The 23,499-nt window shown below is 36.5% G+C and overlaps 1 protein-coding gene across 1 annotated transcript in view; it reads left to right on the top strand.

The window, feature by feature from the left end:
• Nucleotides 1-22,968, top strand: part of IGSF11 (immunoglobulin superfamily member 11) — a 293,205-nt gene extending 270,237 nt beyond the window's left edge. The window contains exons 5-7 of the mRNA XM_053705844.1: nt 11,808-11,930; nt 14,255-14,402; nt 22,082-22,968. Coding sequence (XP_053561819.1) covers nt 11,808-11,930; nt 14,255-14,402; nt 22,082-22,526 — 716 coding nt within the window. The 3' untranslated portion in view covers nt 22,527-22,968. The remainder of the gene's footprint in view (nt 1-11,807; nt 11,931-14,254; nt 14,403-22,081) is intronic.
• The last annotated feature ends 531 nt before the right edge of the window (nt 22,969-23,499 follow it).

The following is a 23,499-nucleotide window of genomic DNA, read 5'->3' as shown; positions in this document are numbered from 1 at the left end:
TGGTCTGCTAATCTGGCTGCTTCGGTTAAGGTGAGGGGTTTTCGATCTCTCACCCATTCTTGGGCTTCTGGGGACAAGCCGTTAAAGAATTGCTCCAACAGCATCAGTTGTCGCAATTCTTCCATGGTGGTAGCTTGGCTGGCCTGTATCCACCCCTGAGATGCTTGATCCAGCTTGTGGGCCCACTCTGCATGGGAATCTCTTTCTGGCTTGCGCAGGCCTCTAAACTTGCGCCGGTATGCCTCTGAGGTAATGGCATATCTTTCCAAGATCGCTCTCTTCACTTTAGCGTAATCCTTGCTGTCCTCCCTGGGTACAGCGCGATACGCTTCCGCTGCCCTACCGGCTAGCTTGCCTGCTAGCACCGGCACCCATACGGACTGCTCCAAATCATGTAACTCGCACAGTCTCTCAAAATCCTGTAAATACCCATCAATCTCATCCTTCTCCTCACAAAACATTTTAAATGCATGGTATGGGATTTTGGGTCTTACTGGGTTGCTGAGTGCGTCCAAAATGGATTCTGCTCGGGAGGATGCATTCCGCGGACTGTGTGCCATCACGTACTCCTGCACATCTGCCATTACCACGGATAGCATATCCCGTGGTACAGGTTGGGGTAAAAATTCCAGCCTGGTCCTCATTTCCCTCTGGTATAGGGTCTCCTCCATGGCTGCTGGAGGCGTAGCGCTGCGAGCTCTGTCTCCCTCCATCAGCTCAGCAATTAATATAGCCTTGGGTTTGCTGCTGCCTATCTTTCCCCTGGCTTCTAGCAGTTCCTTTTACGTTTGTCTCTTTAGCTTAGAATAATCCATCTCCATTCACTTCGGTCCCTGGTACTCCTTCCATCTTAGTCAGTATTGTAGTAATCCCCCTCTTCCTGAGGTTACTGGCTTGTGTAGTTGCTCTTCTGGGCGATAAGGTTCATTCCGTCGCTTGCCACCAATTGTAACGGTACCAACCGAATACCAAGGGTTAACACCAGGGAACAATGTCCTGCATAGGGAATCAGCAATTCACAACCCAGCCAGTTTTCAGGTTTTAAAACAGAATGACACTTTATTTGAAGGCAGCATACAGATTTATACAGGTTTTTGACCCCCCCCCCCCCCAGATGGGGGTGGAAAGAATGTTGTACATTAGATAAAAGGGAGAAGCGCCCTTGACATGATACAATAGGATTATATTACTTAAACACTTCAACCACAGGACACTCTTGACTCTCCTTATCACTTAGGCGTTTCTCTCTGGGGGTGATCAAACAATAGAATGCTAAGCATTAGATTGTAGCTGGAGCCAGCCACTTGTGGTTAGAAAATAAAGTTAACACTTTCAGTCCTGACCGAAGGGTCTGTCACAGACAACCTTTCTTACGTTATAGTCCAGAATTGGCTAGGTTTGCCACAGGGGGTCTTTGTTATTTTATTAGGGGGCTTACAGTAAGTGTAATTAGTTTAAAATTGTTGTAATATTTTTCTAATGTTTGTAAATATTTTTTTATTTTTTGTAACTTAGTTCTTTTTTATTTTTTGTACTTTAGTTAGTTTATTTAAATGTATTTATTTGTAGGTATTGTATTTAATTAATTTATTGATAGTGTAGTGTTAGGTTTAATTGTAGGTAATTGTAGGTATTTTATTTAATTTATTTATTGATAGTGTAGTGTTAGGTTTAATTGTAACTTAGGTTAGGATTTATTTTACAGGTAATTTTGTAATTATTTTAACTATTTTAGCTATTAAATAGTTCTTAACTATTTAATAGCTATTGTACCTGGTTAAAATAAATACAAAATTGCCTGTAAAATAAATATTAATCCTAAAATAGCAACAATCTAATTATTCGTTATATTGTAGCTATATTAGGATTTATTTTACAGGTAAGTATTTAGCTTTAAATAGGAATAATTTATTTAATTTAGGGGGGTGTTAGTGTAAGGTTTAGACTTAGCTTTAGGGGTTAATACATTTATTATAGTAGCGGTGAGCTCCGGTCGGCAGATTAGGGGTTAATAATTGAAGTTAGGTGTCGGCGATGTTAGGGAGGGCAGATTAGGGGTTAATACTATTTCTTATAGGGTTATTGAGGCGGGAGTGAGGCGGATTAGGGGTTAATAATTTTATTATAGTAGCGGTGAGGTGCGGTCGGCAGATTAGGGGTTAATTATTGTAGGTAGCTGGCGGCGACGTTGTGGGGGGCAGATTAGGGGTTAATAAATATAATATAGGGGTCAGCGGTGTTAGGGGCAGCAGATTAGGGGTACATAGGTATAATGTAGGTGGTGGCGGTGTACGGAGCGGCAGATTAGGGGTTAAAAAAAATATGCAGGGATCAGCGATAGCGGGGGCGGCAGATTAGGGGTTAATAAGTGTAAGGTTAGGGGTGTTTAGACTCGGGGTGCAGACTTAGGAAGTGTTTCCCCATAGGAAACAATGGGGCCGCGTTAGGAGCTTAACGCTGCTTTTTTTGCAGGTGTTTTTTTTCAGCTCAAAATGCCCCATTGTTTCCTATGGGGGAATCGTGCACGAGCACGTTTTTGAAGCTGGCCGCGTCCGTAAGCACCGCTGGTATCGAGAGTTGCAGTTGCGGTAAATATGTTATACGCTCCTTTTTTGGAGCCTAACGCAGCCATTCTGTGAACTCTAAATACCAGCGGTATTTAAAAGGTGCGGCCAGAAAAAAGCACGCATAGCTAACGCACCCCTTTGGCCGCAAAACTCTAAATCTAGGTGAATGTAAGGTTATAAAAGCTGGGGTGGATTATTTTACCCCCCCCCCAGATGGGCTATCTTAGGAACCAGAGATGATTTTCTTATGTATTTGTCATTTTTACATGGGAGGCTGTCTGCTACAGCGTATTTTGACGATTCTCTAATCCATCTCACTGGAAGCAGAAACTATATTTTTGGGGTAAAGTTATTAGGTTGTTATTTCACCTTTTTTATTTTAAAAACTGTTTGCTTGTGTATAATTTTGTTTGTTAACATCTTTTTCTTAAGGATGCACTGTGACTGATTTTCTCTTTTGATCATAATAAATCTTCCTTTATTTTTGCTATTGTCTAATATTTGAACCACGTTACTGAAAGAGACTGGTAGTATTAATACTGTGGGGGTTTTTGTAGATACATTTTTGATAAATTGTATTCTGGGATTTTAATTTGGTAGATTTCCCATATAATAAATCTTAAGTGGTGGCAGCTTTGAGTTAGTTTAGTGTGGGTAGCATTAAAAGGGAATTTGGTAATTTTTCTAAGTCTAAAACAGACAAGAGAGTGTTGCTAACCCTTGCATCCATTGAACTAAGTCACAGGCTTGGTGGGAGTGGCTAGACTGGGACAATTATGTTAAGGTGGAAAGGGTCTGTTAACCATTTCTGTGCCAAACAAGTGACTGGTGCATGGTTGGTTAAAGGGATACTAAACCCAATTTTTTTCCTTCATGATTGCGATAGAGAATGCAATTTTAAGCAACTTTCTAATTTACTCCTATTATCATTTTTTCTTCATTCTCTTGCTATCTTTATTTGAAAAGCAAGAATCTAAGCTACATTTAGCCACCAATCAGCAAGCACAACCCAGATTCAATTAGTTTTTTTGCATCATTCAGGTTAATGCTGGCGCAAAATACGTTTTTGGAACTTGTAATGCGAGTACAACAAGTCTAGCGTAAAAATGATAATCAAGGCAGAGATTTCGCTTAAGCAAAAAATTATTACTGCACCACGTGTAATCTAACCCATAGTAAAAAAAAAAAGGGAATTTGTTACACTGGCATGTTTTATTGGAATACAGAGTGTTTTATTTGTATACTAGAATTCCCTTTATTTTATTCACATCTCATCGATCAATTGTCAAAAAGCGGAATCAGGTGAATAAAAACTTCAGTAAAGTTTTAGTGCTCAACATGAAAAAAACAACATGCCCAAATATCTTACTATGCTAACCTGCTCAAACAGCAACATTATTATGTGTGTGTGTATGTATGTGTATATTACATATATTATTTGTGTGTGTATGTGTGTGTATATATGTGTATATATATTATTTGTGTGTGTATGTGTGTGCATATGTATGTGTATATATATTATTTGTATGTGTACATATATTATTTGTGTGTGTGTATGAATGTGTATATATATTATCTGTGTGTGTATGTGTGTATGTATGTGTATATATATTATTTGTATGTGTACATATACAGGGAGTACAGAATTATTAGGCAAATGAGTATTTTGACCACATCATCCTCTTTATGCATGTTGTCTTACTCCAAGCTGTATAGGCTCAAAAGCCTACTACCAATTAAGCATATTAGGTGATGTGCATCTCTGTAATGAGAAGGGGTGTGGTCTAATGACATCAACACCCTATATCAGGTGTGCATAATTATTAGGCAATTTCCTTTCCTTTGGCAAAATGGGTCAAAAGAAGGACTTGACAGGCTCAGAAAAGTCAAAAATAGTGAGATATCTTGCAGAGGGATGCAGCACTCTTAAAATTGCAAAGCTTCTGAAGCGTGATCATCGAACAATCAAGCGTTTCATTCAAAACAGTCAACAGGGTCGCAAGAAGCGTGTGGAAAAACCAAGGCGCAAAATAACTCCCCATGAACTGAGAAAAGTCAAGCGTGCAGCTGCCAAGATGCCACTTGCCACCAGTTTGACCATATTTCAGAGCTGCAACATCACTGGAGTGCCCAAAAGCACAAGGTGTGCAATACTCAGAGACATGGCCAAGGTAAGAAAGGCTGAAAGACGACCACCACTGAACAAGATACACAAGCTGAAACGTCAAGACTGGGCCAAGAAATATCTCAAGACTGATTTTTCTAAGGTTTTATGGACTGATGAAATGAGAGTGAGTCTTGATGGGCCAGATGGATGGGCCCGTGGCTGGATTGGTAAAGGGCAGAGAGCTCCAGTCCGACTCAGACGCCAGCAAGGTGGAGGTGGAGTACTGGTTTGGGCTGGTATCATCAAAGATGAGCTTGTGGGGCCTTTTCGGGTTGAGGATGGAGTCAAGCTCAACTCCCAGTCCTACTGCCAGTTTCTGGAAGACACCTTCTTCAAGCAGTGGTACAGGAAGAAGTCTGCATCCTTCAAGAAAAACATGATTTTCATGCAGGACAATGCTCCATCACACGCGTCCAAGTACTCCACAGCGTGGCTGGCAAGAAAGGGTATAAAAGAAGAAAATCTAATGACATGGCCTCCTTGTTCACCTGATCTGAACCCCATTGAGAACCTGTGGTCCATCATCAAATGTGAGATTTGCAAGGAGGGAAAACAGTACACCTCTCTGAACAATGTCTGGGAGGCTGTGGTTGCTGCTGCACGCAATGTTGATGGTGAACAGATCAAAACACTGACAGAATCCATGGATGGCAGGCTTTTGAGTGTCCTTGAAAAGAAAGGTGGCTATATTGGTCACTGATTTGTTTTTGTTTTGTTTTTGAATGTCAGAAATGTATATTTGTGAATGTTGAGATGTTATATTGGTTTCACTGGTAAAAATAAATAATTGAAATGGGTATATATTTGTTTTTTGTTAAGTTGCCTAATAATTATGCACAGTAATAGTCACCTGCACACACAGATATCCCCTAAAATAGCTATAACTAAAAACAAACTAAAAACTACTTCCAAAACTATTCAGCTTTGATATTAATGAGTTTTTTGGGTTCATTGAGAACATGGTTGTTGTTCAATAATAAAATTAATCCTCAAAAATACAACTTGCTTAATAATTCTGCACTCCCTGTATTATTTGTGTGTGTGTGTATGAATGTGTATATATATTATCTGTGTGTGTATGTGTGTGTTTGTGTGTATGTATGTGTATATATATTATTTGTGTGTGTACATATATTATTTGTGTGTGTATGAATGTGTATATTTATTATCTGTGTGTGTATGTGTGTATGTATGTGTATATATATTATTTGTATGTGTACATATATTATTTGTGTGTGTGTATGAATGTGTATATTTATTATCTGTGTGTGTATGTGTGTGTTTGTGTGTATCTATGTGTATATATATTATTTGTGTGTGTATGAATGTTTATATATATTATCTGTGTGTATGTGTGTGTTTGTGTGTATGTATGTGTGTATATATATTATTTGTGTGTGTATGTGTGTATATGTATGTGTATATATATTATTTGTGTGTGTATGTATGTGTATATATTTTATTTGTGTGTTTATGTATGTGTATATATTTTATTTTTGTGTGTATGTGTGTGTATGTATGTGTATATATTTTATTTTTGTGTGTGTATAAATGTGTATATATTTTATGTGTGTGTGTGTGTATATATTTTATTTGTGTGTGTGTTTGTATGCGTATATATATTTTATTTGTGTGTGTATGTTTGTGTATATAAATTATTTTTGTGTGTATGTATGTGTATATATTTTATTTGTGTGTGTATGTGTGTGTATGTATGTCTATATATATTGTTTGTGTGTGTATGTGAATGTATGTGTATATATTTTATTTGTGTGTTTGTATGTGTATATATATTATTTGTATGTGTGTGTATGTATGTGTATATATTTTATTTGAGTGTTTGTATGTGTATATATATTATTTGTATGTGTGTGTATGTATGTGTATATATTTTATTTGTATGTATATATTTTATTTGTGTGTATGTATGTGTATATATTGTTTGTGTGTGTATGTATGTGTATATATTGTATGTGTGTGTGTATGTGTTTGTGTATGTATGTGTATATATTGTATTTGTGTGTGTATGTGTTTGTGTATGTATGTGTATATATTGTATTTGTGTGTGTATGTGTTTGTGTATGTATGTGTATATATTGTTTGTGTGTGTATGTATGTGTATATATTGTATGTGTGTGTGTGTATGTGTTTTTGTATGTATGTGTATATATTGTATTTGTGTGTGTATGTGTTTGTGTATGTATGTGTATATATTGTATTTGTGTGTGTATGTGTGTGTGTATGTATGTGTATATATTGTATTTGTGTGTGTATGTGTTTGTGTATGTATGTGTATATATTGTATTTGTGTGTGTATGTGTGTGTGTATGTATGTGTATATATTGTATTTGTGTGTGTATGTGTTTGTGTATGTATGTGTATATATTGTATTTGTGTGTGTATGTGTTTGTGTATGTATGTGTATATATTTTATTTGTGTGTGTGTATGTGTTTGTGTATGTATGTGTATATATTGTATTTGTGTGTGTATGTGTTTGTGTATGTATGTGTATATATTGTATTTGTGTGTGTGTGTATGTGTTTGTGTATGTATGTGTATATATTGTATTTGTGTGTGTATGTGTTTGTGTATGTATGTGTATATATTGTATTTGTGTGTGTATGTGTTTGTGTATGTATGTGTATATATTGTATTTGTGTGTGTATGTGTTTTTGTATGTATGTGTATATATTGTATTTGTGTGTGTATGTGTTTGTGTATGTATGTGTATATATTGTATTTGTGTGTGTATGTGTTTGTGTATGTATGTGTATATATTGTATTTGTGTGTGTGTATGTGTTTGTGTATGTATGTGTATATATTGTATTTGTGTGTGTATGTGTTTGTGTATGTATGTGTATATATTGTATTTGTGTGTGTATGTGTTTGTGTATGTATGTGTATATATTGTATTTGTGTGTGTATGTGTTTTTGTATGTATGTGTATATATTGTATGTGTGTGTGTGTATGTGTTTGTGTATGTATGTGTATATATTGTATTTGTGTGTGTATGTGTTTGTGTATGTATGTGTATATATTTTATTTGTGTGTGTATGTGTTTGTGTATGTATGTGTATATATTTTATTTGTGTGTGTATGTGTTTGTGTATGTATGTGTATATATTTTATTTGTGTGTGTATGTATGTGTATATATTGTATTTGTGTGTGTATGTGTTTGTGTATGTATGTGTATATATTTTATTTGTATGTATATATTTTATTTGTGTGTATGTATGTGTATATATTGTTTGTGTGTGTATGTATGTGTATATATTGTGTGTGTATGTGTTTGTGTATGTATGTGTATATATTGTATTTGTGTGTGTATGTGTTTGTGTATGTATGTGTATATATTGTATTTGTGTGTGTATGTGTTTGTGTATGTATGTGTATATATTGTATTTGTGTGTGTGTGTATGTGTGTGTGTATGTATGTGTATATATTGTATGTGTGTGTGTGTATGTGTTTGTGTATGTATGTGTATATATTGTATTTGTGTGTGTGTATGTGTTTGTGTATGTATGTGTATATATTGTATTTGTGTGTGTATGTGTTTGTGTATGTATGTGTATATATTGTATTTGTGTGTGTATGTGTTTGTGTATGTATGTGTATATATTGTATTTGTGTGTGTATGCGTTTGTGTATGTATGTGTATATATTGTATTTGTGTGTGTATGCGTTTGTGTATGTATGTGTATATATTGTATTTGTGTGTGTATGCGTTTGTGTATGTATGTGTATATATTGTATTTGTGTGTGTATGTGTTTGTGTATGTATGTGTATATATTGTATTTGTGTGTGTATGTGTTTGTGTATGTATGTGTATATATTGTATGTGTGTGTGTATGTGTTTGTGTATGTATGTGTATATATTGTATGTGTGTGTGTATGTGTTTGTGTATGTATGTGTATATATTGTATTTGTGTGTGTATGTGTTTGTGTATGTATGTGTATATATTGTATGTGTGTGTGTATGTGTTTGTGTATGTATGTGTATATATTGTATTTGTGTGTGTATGTGTTTGTGTATGTATGTCTATATATTGTATTTGTGTGTGTATGCGTTTGTGTATGTATGTGTATATATTGTATTTGTGTGTGCATGTGTTTGTGTATGTATGTGTATATATTGTATTTGTGTGTGTATGTGTTTGTGTATGTATGTGTATATATTGTATGTGTGTGTGTATGTGTTTGTGTATGTATGTGTATATATTGTATGTGTGTGTGTATGTGTATATATTGTATGTGTGTGTGTATGTATATATTTTATTTGTGTGTATGTATGTGTATATATTGTTTGTGTGTGTATGTATGTGTATATATTGTATGTGTGTGTGTATGTGTTTGTGTATGTATGTGTATATATTGTATGTGTGTGTGTATGTGTTTGTGTATGTATGTGTATATATTGTATTTGTGTGTGTGTATGTGTTTGTGTATGTATGTGTATATATTGTATGTGTGTGTGTATGTGTTTGTGTATGTATGTGTATATATTTTATTTGTGTGTGTATGTGTTTGTGTATGTATGTGTATATATTTTATTTGTGTGTGTATGTGTTTGTGTATGTATGTGTATATATTGTATTTGTGTGTGTATGTGTTTGTGTATGTATGTGTATATATTGTGTTTGTGTATGTATGTGTATATATTGTATGTGTGTGTGTGTTTGTGTATGTATGTGTATATATTGTATTTGTGTGTGTATGTGTTTGTGTATGTATGTGTATATATTGTATGTGTGTGTGTGTTTGTGTATGTATGTGTATATATTGTATGTGTGTGTGTGTGTGTTTGTGTATGTATGTGTATATATTGTATGTGTGTGTGTGTTTGTGTATGTATGTGTATATATTGTATTTGTGTGTGTGTGTGTTTGTGTATGTATGTGTATATATTGTATGTGTGTGTGTGTTTGTTTATGTATGTTTATATATTTTATTTGTGTGTTTATGTATGTGTATATATTTTATTTGTGTGTTTATGTATGTGTATATATTTTATTTGTGTGTTTATGTATGTGTATATATTTTATTTGTGTGTGTATGTGGGTGTGATTGTGTTAGAGTGCAGGACTTGTTACTATTAATATGTTGTCCAGTTTTCTACTTCGGTTGTCTAGAACATGCTGACAAAGACTCAGTTTGCAGACCGGAAAATTAATGAGTTTGTGTGAATCATAAATCATACAAATGGTTCAGTGTGTAATGATTCAATCTGACATTATTCTTTCCCACTTGACACGAGTTAGGAGAGGAGGGTTTGTGAGTGCAGTTCATAGCCAATCTTCTGGACTTCATTCAGAGTAATTGAAAAAAAGGCTTGGTGGGAAATAAAATTCTACAATTAATTGTAAGATTTAATTGCTCTTCTTTCAGTTCATGACCTTGTATTAGAGCGTATTCTTTATCTGAAATAGAATTCCCCCCTGCATTTATTATGGTGTTATGATTTAGAAATTAGCGTGCCTACTTTCTCTGTCCTGCAATCTATATATTAATCAGTATTAGAAGTAGTTTAAATGGACATGAAATTGGTGCAATTAAATGAATCACTTGAAGTGCCTTATGTGTAAACTAAATATGTTAAGTTAAAAAAATTGTTTGTCTATGTACTTGTCCCAGAAATCATATAGACATTTACTTTTCTTGAATGACATATTCCTGCCCCCGTAAAATAAGATTTTAAAAAGAAAAAATAAATATGACAGAGCAATAAACCAATCAGAGGCTGCATCGGCTGAGTGATGCATGTTGGCAAGGTGGAAAGTACAATGCACATGCACATGCCAATAACCACAGCATTCTGAGCATGTGCAGTAGTGGTTCAGTTTGTCCAGCTCTAAACTCTAAAGAAGCCCTTCCGACCCCTACCCCACTATCAGTGATGGTTCTAGGGAGGTGTAGGCACTTCTGAATTAATATCTTTTTGACATATGGCCTGTAAATATTATAATTCAGCTTGGGTTTGTTTTGTAACAATTTATATCTTTTCCCCCTTATAATGCCTTAGAGAAAGGTTATTCTGAATTTTAAATTCCAGGCACCTACCTCTAATATTTTATAAGTAAACATGGTCTCATATCTTATGAGTACAATATATATAGAAAAAGGCGTGCAAAAAAGTATAAATATATATATATATATATATATATATATACACTGTATATATATATATATATATATATATATATATATTATTGTACAAATATGCAGTATAGAATTACAAAAAGAAAAATGTATTTTGCTAAATAAATACAATGAAAATGTAAAAATATGAATCCAATGTTGCAGAGTTACAATAGTTTAATCATGATTGCTTATAAATAAATATTATACCATACTAGACAGTCTTGACAGCATTTTGGTTCAGATAATATTTTCTGCCCCCTTATGAGTTAAGGGAAGGGGTATTTATACCCTTTTAAACATTCCTTTGGCATTACATCATGAGTAATTAGCAAAAACCTTGCGCTAAAACACAAGTACAATATTGGCGCCATTGAGAGTGGTTATAAGACATAAACAATTTTATAACCTTGGGTAAAAATACTGTACAAGAAGTTACATTTACAATATCATAAACTTTTTATTTATTTTATTAGAACCTATTATCTTATGCATATCATAATAAAACATTACACTGAAATCATTAAGAAAATCAACATTATTCATTTGGAATAACTACCTTTATTGATAAACTATATAGCATTATAAATATGAATAAATTAGGTGCCTGTAGCAGTTTCTCTGTTTTTGTATCAATTTAAACCGATTTCCATTCAGTGACACTGACAAAGGAATATGACAAATATCACCCAAGTATTAAAAAACTAAGGAAGAAAAAAACAAATCAAACAAACAAAGAAAAAAAAACCTATGATTTGTGTAGGTACTTAATAGGATGAGTTCTTAAATGAATATGTAAAGATATTGTTAGAATAATATATACATATTGTATCTATATGTCTTTAATTAGTTTCTACTATATATGAATTAGTGATATTATCCTACTGTAAAATAAATTTTGCGCATATACATTTATAAATGTTCTTTACAGATCAATTTCAGGGGACAATTTTGCTGAGAAATATAAGCACGGCATCCTCAGGACGTTACCAGTGTGTGTCATCCAACCTCATGGGAACAAGTACCTGCCTTTTAGACCTTCAGGTTGTTGCACGTAAGTTATCGTTAAAATAAGATTATAAAACTGAACTGTGCATCCCAAACTTCATGTTTTTTTGTATTTTCCTTGGAGAGTTCCCAAATGTCCCATATTTTGCGATATTGTCCATGTTTCGCTGCTGTGTCTCTCCATTAAACCTTCCTAATGAATGCTCAGTTTTGCAAAATAAAACTGAGTACTGCCCAGCCTCACCCCTGATTGGACAAGCCACACCCTGACCCATCTTAACCCCGCCCCTTCAGCCAATAGTTTATCCTCACTCTGCCGTATTGTCCAGGCTTGATGGGAAGTGTATGGACACATGCTTTATTGCAAAATAATCAATATAGAAAAATACTATTGGTTTTATTGCTTAGCAGTTTATACATTTACATATTATTATTATTATTATTAGTATATTATTCTATATTACATCATATTATATTATTATATTATAGCCATGTGGTATCCTTGTCAGCTGACCCTACAGCCATGAGAACTTTCTAAAATGATTAAATACATATGCACTGTTGTTCCTCTATATGCATCACAGAATTTATGAAATCTCTTCTGTCATTTCATACAGCATATGCCACTTATTCTTGCATTCCCTAATATTAATACTTTACATTCATAAGACCAGTGATAGCCAACTTCCTAACATACAGGGGCCACACATCAATAATCTAGAAGCCGTAAGCTAAGCATCCAAATGTATGACTATGAAAAACATAAATAATAATACATTTCCTAACAATGTCCACAATTTTTGCTCCTCTATTTTGTGGGTCCACAAAACTAAATCACTTCTGATTTCAATTATCACTTTTAGACCAGGCTGCAATCCTGTTGCAGTGTTTATAATAGTATAATTTATAGTTTTGATAATATCACAGTCAAGTGGGCACATGAGTGTGAATACTAACTAATGCCATGACATGGGCACTGATTAGAAAACTTACAGATGGTACTTACCTTCAGGAAGACATCTTCTTTTGTAAGCACTACCAATGATCAATACATGTTCACTTTCCTGAATTACTTCTGTATCAGCTCTGGATTGGCTGCAGAGATGTTCATAGCCAGTTAAGAGCTGTTATTGAAGGAATTCATGGCAGCATCAATATGAAGCATTTATTTTGATGGATTTGAGTCATTCATAACAAGGAATTATGAGTTATCTTCATGAAGGTAAGTTCACATTTGTGCTCTCAATCCAGGGCCCACTGTTTTATTCTACAGGGATTTGGATGTCCCTCAATGGATTTCTAACATAGACTTAATGATGAGGTCCTCAGGAGCCTGACGAGTGTGTATGAAACCTGCTCAATAAGCAGTTTGTTCTATTCTTCGACTGTACATTATTTGTACATAACAATTACATATCATGCAAGTATGTTACACTTGAAAAAATAAAGTAAACATTTATATATAAAGAACCCTACATTTTGCAATGAAGACACATCCTACATTATAAAGTCAGATGTCTAATTAAACAAACTAAACAACTACCTATGGTTCAGAGTGCTCATGGGACACCTGCTTGGCAGCTTGTGTGATACAAATTATTTTCTTACTTCTGTAGCAAAATAAGTTCCAGTAAAGCTATTTTGTGGCTGCAGGGGTGGAACTTCCATTGTTGGCCCCATAGTAGCCAGTCTATACATAGGTGTGTGTAGAATGTGTACAATCTAATGCAGGGAACCTTTAATTAGGTTGCATCTATTTATTTTTGTATCATCTATCTATATTATTGGTATTGCTACTACTGAGTTACCTTTGGGGGGGCCCTAAAAATATTTTGCACCTGGGCCCTCTATTGAGTAGGTCCTCTACTGCTTGCTAAATCTAGGGACCTATAGTATATGATAAGTAGGTACTGTAGACAGATAGATGATTGATAGATAGATGATAGATAGACAGACAGATAGATACAGTAGCTAGATAGATATAGACAGATACAGTAGGTGACAGAGTAGATATATAGAAAGGATCAGGGGTTGGAACTACCATTTATGCAGCAGGTGCTGTGCCACCGGGGCCCAAGGGCTGGGTGGGGGGCTAGCTACATGATAGAGAGCTATAGAGAGACAGACAGAGAGACAGATAGAGTAAGAGTGCATGCTTATTTAATACCGCTGGAAACAAAGAGGAAAAATGGCAAGAAGGCACCTGAGAAAACTTAGCCTAACAGATCTTTAAATAAAAATGTGACCCTTTGTGTTATATAATCCTCTTAGTGCTTTTATTATACAAACCACAAATGTTATTTATTTATTTGATTAACCTGAATAATAATTTTCAATGTTAGGTTTCAAGTCTCTGATTTCTTTCCGTAGCTCAGCACCAAAGCGTGGGACTTATTGCCGGAGCTATTGCGGCAGGCGTGCTGGTGTTAATCATTTGTTTAGTTGTCGTAGCTGTGTGCTTGGTCTACTGGAGGAACAAACATAAGGAAGAAGAGGATGAAATCCCTAATGAAATTAGGTATCAAATCTTTATTGCTGTGCATGTGGCAAGGGACAATGTGTGACAGAGAAATATACACCACTTGCTAGATAGTACTGCCTTGATAGTATGCTCATATTTATTGTGAAATGAGCCTTTTGCTATTATCTGTGTGTATGTTTGTGTTTTTTTTATATATATATATATATATATAGATACAGTATGTGTGTATATATATATATATATATATATATATATACAGTATCTCACAAAAGTGAGTACACCCCTCACATTTTTACAGTATATATATATATATATATATATATATATATATACAGTATGTGTATATATATATATATATATATATATATATATACACACACAGTATCTCACAAAAGTGAGTACACCCCTCACATTTTTCTAAATATTTTATTATATTTTTTTATGAGACAACACTGAAGAAATGATACTTTGCTTCAATGTAAAGTAGTGAGTGTACAGCCTGTATAACAGTGTAAATTTGCTGCCCCCTCAAAATAACTCAACACACAGCCATTAATGGCAACAAAAGTAAGTACACCCCTAAGTGGAAATATTTTGTGTGGCCACCATCAATTTGCAGCACTGCCTTACCCCTCTTGAGCATGGAGTTCACCAGAGCTTTACAGGTTGCCACTGGAGTCCTATTCCACTCCCCCATTACGACATCAAGGAGCGCTTCCCCACCTTCCATTTGAGGATGCCCCACAGATGCTCAATAGGGTTTAGGTCTGGAGACATGCTTGGCAAGTCCATCACCTTTACCATCAGCTTCTTTAGTAAGGCAGTGGTCGTTTTGGAGGTGTGTTTGGGGTCGTTATCATGTTGGAATACTACCCTGCGGCCCAGTCTCCAAAGGGAGGGGGGCATGCTCTGCTTCAGTATATCACAGTACATGTAGGCATTCATGGTTCCCTCAATGAACTGTAGCTCCCCAGTGCCGGCAGCACTAATGCTGGCCCAGACCATGACACTCCCACCATTATGCTTGACTAGGCAAGATACACTTGTCTTTGTACTCCTCACCTGGTTGCTGCCACACACGCTTGACACCATCTGAACCAAATAAGTTTATCTTGGTCTCACCGGACCACAGGACATGGTTCCAGTAATCCATCTCCTTAATCTGCTTGTCTTCAGCAAAATGTTTACAAGCTTTCTTGTGCATCATTTTTAGAAGAGGCTTCCTTCTGGGAGGACAGACATGCAGACCAATTTGATGCAGTGTGCAGAGTATGGTCTGAGCGCTGACAGGTTGACCCCCCACCCCTCCAAACTCTGCAGCAATGCTGGCAGCACTCATACGTCTATTTCACAAAGAAAACCTCTGAATATGACGCTGAGCACGTGCACTCAATTTCTTTGGTCAACCATGTCGAGGCATGTTCTGAGTGGAACCTGTCCTGTGAAACCACTGTATGGTCTTGCCCACCATGCTGCAGCTCATTTTCAGGGTCTAGGCAATCTTCTTATAGCCTAGGCCATCTTTATGTAGAGCAACAATTCCTTTTTTCAGATCTTCAGAGAGTTCTTTGCCATGAGGTGCCATGTTGAACTTTCAGTGACCTTTATAAGAGAGTGTAAGAGCGATAACACCAAATTTAACACACCTGCTCCCCATTCACAACTGAGACCTTGTAACACTAATGAGTCACATGACACTGGGGAGTAAAAATGGCTAATTGGGCCCAGTTTGGACATTTCCACTTAAGGGTGTACTTACTTTTGTTGCCAACGGTTTGACATTAATGGCTGTGTGTTGAGTTATTTTGAGGGGACAGCAAATTCACACTGTTATACAGGATGCACACTCACTACTTTAAATTGTAGCAAGGTGTCATTTTTTTCAGTGTTGTCACATGAAAAGATATAATAAAATATTTACAAAAATGTGAGGGGTGTTCTCACTTTTGTGAGTTACTATATATATATATATATATATATATATATATATATATATATATATATATAGTAAATATACACTCACCAGTACTTTATTAGGTACACCTTGCTAGTACCGGTTTGGACCTCCTTTTGACATGGTGCATTATCCTGCTTGAAGTATCCACCAGAACCAGCCTGACCTGTTGATAAAAGGCAGGATGGATCTATGCTTTCATGTTGATTAGATCAAATTCTGACCCTACCATCTGAATATTGCAGCTGTAATCGAGACTCATCAGACCAGGGAACGTTTTTCCAATCTTCTATTGTCTAATTTTAGTGAGCCTGTGCAAATTGTAGCCTCAGTTTCCAGTTCTTAGGTGACAGGAGTGGCACCCGGTGTTGTCTTCTGCTGCTGTAGCCCATCTGCTTCAAGGTGTTGTGCATTCAGAGATGGTATTCTGCATACCTTGGTTATAACAAGTGATTATTTGAGTTACTGTTGCCTTTCTATCATCTTGAACCTGTCTGTCCATACTCCTCTGACATCAACAAGTGATTTTCGTCCACACAACTGTCATTCACTGGATATTTTCTCTTTTTCAGACAATTCTCTATAAACCCTAGCGATGGTTGTGCGTGAAAATCCCAGTAGATCAGCAGTTTTTTAAATACTCAGACCAGCCCATCTGGCACCAACAACCATGCCACATTCAAAGTAACTTAAATCCCCTTTCTTCCCCAGTCTGATGCTCAGTTTGAACTTCAGCAAGTCGTCTTCACCACGACTAGATGCCTAAAGGCATTGAGTTGCTGCCATGTGATTGGCTGATTAGCAATTTGTGTTACCAAGCAATTGAACAGGTGTACCTAATAAAGTAATCGGTGAGTGTATATACACAGTTAATATATACACAGTATATATATAAATATATATATATATATATAGATAAATAGATATATCTATAGACAGACAGACAGATATAAATCTTATATTTGTACGTGTGTATATATATATAATCTGACTGAAATCTGGGCAACAGTAATATGTAACAATTAATATAGTATATTAGGACGACTAATCGTAAAATAAAATAGATAACAGATAAATGTCTAGTTTTACATTAATAAAAACAAGCCATTTTCTTCATAGAAAAATATAGCATAATGACACAGCTTCCTAATGCTAAACTTTACAAGTAGGCCAAATGGGCATTGCAAATTGATCTATATAGTAAATGCAATTTGCTGGGAATAAGGACTGCTGAACATTTCTAGGTGCTTCCCTAAAAAGTACTTAAAGTTAAATAAAAATGAAAATTAACATTTCATAGTTGGTGTAGAGTATGCAATTTTAAGAGACTTTTCAATTATCAAATGTATTTAATTTTCTCCTTTGTTGAAAAGCATACCTGGATAGGCTCTGGAGCAGCAATGCACTTCTGGGAGCTAGTTGGCAATTTGTGGCTATGCACATATGCCTCTTGTCATTGATATGTTCAGCTAGCTCCTAGTTGTGCATTGCTGCTGCTTCGCTGGAGTTAAATTCACAAAGTGTCCCCCAATTGCCCCCAGATTTAAGTGTAGTAATCTTTAGTAAAAAGTAGCATCTTTATGTTTCAATAAAGTAACTGCAAAAAGCAGTTATGGGGCTAAAAGTGGCGACTGAGGGGTGTTAGAAAAAATAGCACTGAAAAGTGCCTTTACATTGCATTCTATGGAAACTGTGTATTCCCTGTAAATATATACAGTGGGGCAAAAAAGTATTTAGTCAGCCACCAATTGTGCAAGTTCTCTCACTTAAGAAGATGAGAGAGGCCTGTAATTTTCATCATAGGTATACCTCAACTATGAGAGACAAAATGTGGAAACAAATCCAGACAATGAACCAGGCTGGGAAGACTGAATCTGCAATAGGCAAGCAGCTTGGTGTGAAGAAATCAACTGTGGGAGCAATAATTAGAAAATGGAAGACATACAAGACCACTGATAATCTCCCTTGATCTGGGTCTCCACGCAAGATCTCATCCGTGGGGTCAAAATGATCACAAGAACGGTGAGCAAACATCCCAGAACCACACGGGGGGACCTAGTGAATGACCTGCAGAGAGCTGGGACCAACGTAACAAAGGCCACCATCAGTAACACACTACGCTGCCAGGGACTCAGATCCTGCAGTGCCAGACGTGTCCACCTGCTTAAGCCAGCAGATTTCTGGGCCCGTCTGAAGTATGCTAGAAAGCATTTGGATGATCCAGAAGCGGATTGGGAGAATGTCATATGGTCAGATGAAACCAAAGTAGAACTGTTTGGTATAAACACAACTCATGTTTGGAGGAGAGAGAATGCTGAGTTGCAACCAAAGAACACCATACCTACTGTGGGGGTGGAAACATCATGCTTTGGGACTGTTTCTCTGCAAAGGGAACAGGACGACTGATCCGTGTACATGAAAGAATGAAAGGGGCCATGTATCGTGAGATTTTTAGTGCAAACCTCCTTCCATCAGCAAGGGCATTGAAGATGAAACGTGGCTGGGTCTTTCAGCATGACAATGATCCCAAACACACCGCCCGGGCAACGAAGGAGTGGCTTCGTAAGAAGCATTTCAAGGTCCTGGAGTGGCCTAGCCATTCTCCAGATCTCAACCCCATAGAAAACCTTTGGAGGGAGTTGAAAGTCTGTGTTGCCCAGCGACAGCAAAGAAAGGAGTACTGGATGCTCCGGTTAAAACTTAGCGAAATTTTATTTATTCATCTTTAAAAACGATACATGGAGAGACAAGAAGACACAATTGCAGGCGCAGCACTAGGGCTTACGCGTTTCGGCTATAGAGCCTTAGTCATAGCATACAGGTGCTGGGCCTGACAGGTGCATTTAACACCTTAGGTTGATTCTTATTGGTTAAAAAAATTTTAAAAGAGAAAACAACCCGCCCGCTTTTGGAAGTGTCATGATTACTATATGTAAAAAAACTGATACCAAAACAAAGAGATACATTTTAAATTAGAAAGAAGAAACATGTTATACACAGATAGTATTAAACTAATAATGTATAATGCTGGAGAGTGGAATATGTCTGGACATAAGTAGTGTAAAAACGGACATTAAATGAAAAAGGCACAATGTTATCTTAAAGTGCCGGTGCTTGTAGTATAGATATAATCAATAGCAAATAATACAGTGTACATATCCGGAGCTATATACTTGGTACCTATAGATTAGGTGATTTAAAGACCTAAAACCAAGAAAAAGGAAAATGCAAGAAAAAATACACAGATATGCTATATATAAATATGACAACGATGTCGTATGTACAGAAATGGACAATAATAACAGTATATATTTGATTCTAAACTGATGGACTGAAGGAATGAAGAAATATAAAAATAAATAATAATAATAAAGATGATAAACATTGGGAAAACCCTATAGGTTAAATATAAGCAATGAACTGTGTATGCAGAATAAATAAATAAAGGGATTCAGAGGAACTATGTCCCATTGGGACTATGATTGGGGTCTACGTCTAACTATTTGTAGATATAAGTGTTAAAGAAAAGAGGCCCTAGGTGTGAGAAAGGGTCTAAGGTTAAGAAATTAGGTCCAGGGAAGATAACAAAAGACTGGTAATTATTCCCAGTAATTTATTAGATCATACCTGGAGTTAAGTCCTTTGGGTATTCTGGTGTCCAGTTTGAACATCCAGAATGCCTCTCTTTTAGCCAGTAGTTGGCTGATGTTGCCGCCTCTGCTAGGCAGAACTACTTTTTCAATAATACACCATCTGAATGAACTAAGATCATTATTATGTTTTCCATTAAAATGAAGCACCAGTGGTGTGGTTGCTTTACCTATATTAAAGGATGACAAATGTTCTCTGAGTCTTGAATTCATATCTCTGGAGGTAAGTCCTACATATTGCAGATGACATTGAGTGCAAGAGATAAGGTATATTACATTGCTGGCTGTGCAATTGAGGCAAGACTTAATCTCAAAAGTTTGACTAGTAGTATAAGACGTGAAGTCTTTAGTGACCTGGACAAAGTCACAGGGTTTACAGCGTCTACTGCCACACTTGTACATCCCGCAGTGCCTCAACCACGAGCTTTGGTTGGTCTCAGTTTTTTTGAGCTCAGTAGGTGCTAAAATGCCTCCCAGGGTGCTGCTTTTCCTATAGGAGCATCTCAGACCTTGATCTACTGTGTTTACCAATTTGTCATCGGCAGCAAGTAGGGCAAAGTGTTTTTTTACTATGTTGCATATTTTGTTGTACTGAGCACTGAATTGCGTGACAAAGTACACTCCATGAGGAGATTTTGAAGGAACACTAGTTGGTTTGTCTTGTAATAGAATCTTCCTGTCGGTTTGTTCAAGGGACCTTTTTGCCCTTGAGACATCATGTAAGGGGTAACCTCTCTCACGCAGTCTTTCTGACAGAATGTCTGCTTCCTTGTTGTAGGTAGATCTATCTGAACAGTTTCTCTTAAGTCTAGTGAATTGTCCTTTCGCGACAGCGAATCTCATTTGTTTAGGATGGCTGCTGTTGCCATGCAACAGGGTATTGCCTGAGATGGGCTTGCGATAGACACTCATAGAGACGCCACTGGCATGTGTACCTGTTAAAGTGAGATCTAAATAGTTAATACGTGTGCTGTGTGACTCAAAGGTGAACTTTAAATTTAAATGGGCCCGTCTGAAGTATGCTAGAAAGCATTTGGATGATCCAGAAGCGGATTGGGAGAATGTCATATGGTCAGATGAAACCAAAGTAGAACTGTTTGGTATAAACACAACTCATGTTTGGAGGAGAGAGAATGCTGAGTTGCAACCAAAGAACACCATACCTACTGTGGGGGTGGAAACATCATGCTTTGGGACTGTTTCTCTGCAAAGGGAACAGGACGACTGATCCGTGTACATGAAAGAATGAAAGGGGCCATGTATCGTGAGATTTTTAGTGCAAACCTCCTTCCATCAGCAAGGGCATTGAAGATGAAACGTGGCTGGGTCTTTCAGCATGACAATGATCCCAAACACACCGCCCGGGCAACGAAGGAGTGGCTTCGTAAGAAGCATTTCAAGGTCCTGGAGTGGCCTAGCCATTCTCCAGATCTCAACCCCATAGAAAACCTTTGGAGGGAGTTGAAAGTCTGTGTTGCCCAGCGACAGCCCCAAAACATCACTGCTCTAGAGGAGATCTGCATGCAGGAATGGGCCAACATACCAGCAACAGTGTGTGACAACCTTGTGAAGACTTACAGAAAACATTTGACCTCTGTCATTGCCAACAAAGGATATATAACAAAGTATTGAGATGAACTTTTGATATTGACCAAATACTTATTTACCACCATAATTTAAAAATAAATTCTTTCCAAAACAGACAATGTGATATTCTGGATTTGTTTCCACATTTTGTCTCTCATAGTTGAGGTATACCTATGATGAAAATTACAGGCCTCTCTCATCTTCTTAAGTGGGAGAACTTGCACAATTGGTGGCTGACTAAATACTTTTTTGACCCACTGTATGTATATGCTTAAATACATATATATTTATGGGTTAATATGTGTATATACACATATAAACACATAACTATATACATATATATTTATAATCTTCTGTCCATCGCTTCACAACTTACCCCCTACGCTGTGCTAGTTCTCATGTATTGTCTGACGGCATGAGAACGAGGCTCCCATTGAAGCTTGATTATGAGATAAGTATAGAGTAAAACCTATGCATCACAATACAATATTATTGCTGTAACTATTTTATATTTTGTTTTATAGAGAAGATGATCTTCCACCAAAGTGTTCGTCCTCTACCAAAGCATTTCACCCTGATGCATCCTCATCCGAGCAAGACACCTTTACATCCACCAACACCTACAATGGCCACTACTGGAATAAGACCAAGCCTAATTATAATTCTGGATCTTACGTTCACTATAATGGCAACGGTGTGCGTCAGTCTTCTGCCCGTTCAGTGGCGGGTCATATAAGGTTAAATTATGCTAATGGTGGACAACCTACCCCAGGTCCACCAAAGACATTAGTGGTCACAACCAACACTGCCCCCTCTCCTAAGACTGGAGTTAGGAGCAACGGCACAGTTGGCAGAAAACCAAAGCCATCCCAAACTAGGTCTTATGCTGTGAGCCAGGCCGCACTGGAGAGAATAGGTGCTGTGCCAGTTATGATACCAGCACAGAGCAGAGCTGGATCCTTGGTATAGGAATTTGTATCCTTTATTGTTAAATGAGAACACCATTAGCATGTGGGATGGCATCCTTGCACCTGTCATTTCCTTTCATTTTGGTAGTCAATTAAAAGTGCTGAAATCAACCAGTCTTTTGTTCTCTGGAGAGATGACAAAACCCTGGGACAAGGATTAAACAGGGAAATGTGGACAGTTTGCAGAGATTAGAACTAATCATTGCAGTGCCAAGCATAGCCCGAGGGCTTCCAGTGCTGAATTGCTTATGTGCCTCCCTCATCCAGCCGGTTGATCATATGCTCAAATCCATTTATGGCTTTTATATTTCTAACACCTGCCTTGTTTGGAATTCTGCTTATTTTATTGATACATAATGAAGGTGCTATAGAGCCCCACCAAACACCAGCTAAAAATACGGCAATCAGCACTCGCAATCTACTCTTGGTCCAGTACCACTGATGAGTGAATATATTCATTAATGATGCTGGGAATTCTCTTTGACGAAGAGACAGCTGTGGATATCTTTGGAGCAACTCTCATTAGGCACTTAGCTTAACCTGTTAGATAAACTGAATCCCTTCAGCAGTCACTAGACGATTCCATGTGATTTCTACATTGTAGTGACTGATCAGATGATTTCTTAAGTGCAGATGGCTTATACTGCAATTATGCAACTCAGTATTATTTTATACACTCAGTTATGCTTTCACATTTATTGTTTTGTTCAACCATTAATGTTAATGCTGCACACACTTATTTATTTGTCATATAACATTGTATGTGTGTTTTAACCTCAGTTAGTGTCATGATTCAATTGGTATTCAGTATGGCAACCATGAATAGATACAATACATGAATTACTCTGTCTCATAATATTTCAGTCGAGTACTTGAAAACCAGGCAGTATCAAACTATCTTAATCCTGGAGAATGTCTTGATTCTTATTCTATTTGGTACCACTCTAAATAAGTTGGTGTATATGAATGATTTG

The sequence above is a fragment of the Bombina bombina genome, chromosome 3 (genome assembly GCF_027579735.1).
Source record: "Bombina bombina isolate aBomBom1 chromosome 3, aBomBom1.pri, whole genome shotgun sequence".
Taxonomy (NCBI): domain Eukaryota; kingdom Metazoa; phylum Chordata; class Amphibia; order Anura; family Bombinatoridae; genus Bombina; species Bombina bombina.
Note: the sequence above shows the minus strand (reverse complement) of the source record. Positions and strands in the feature narration are given on the sequence as shown.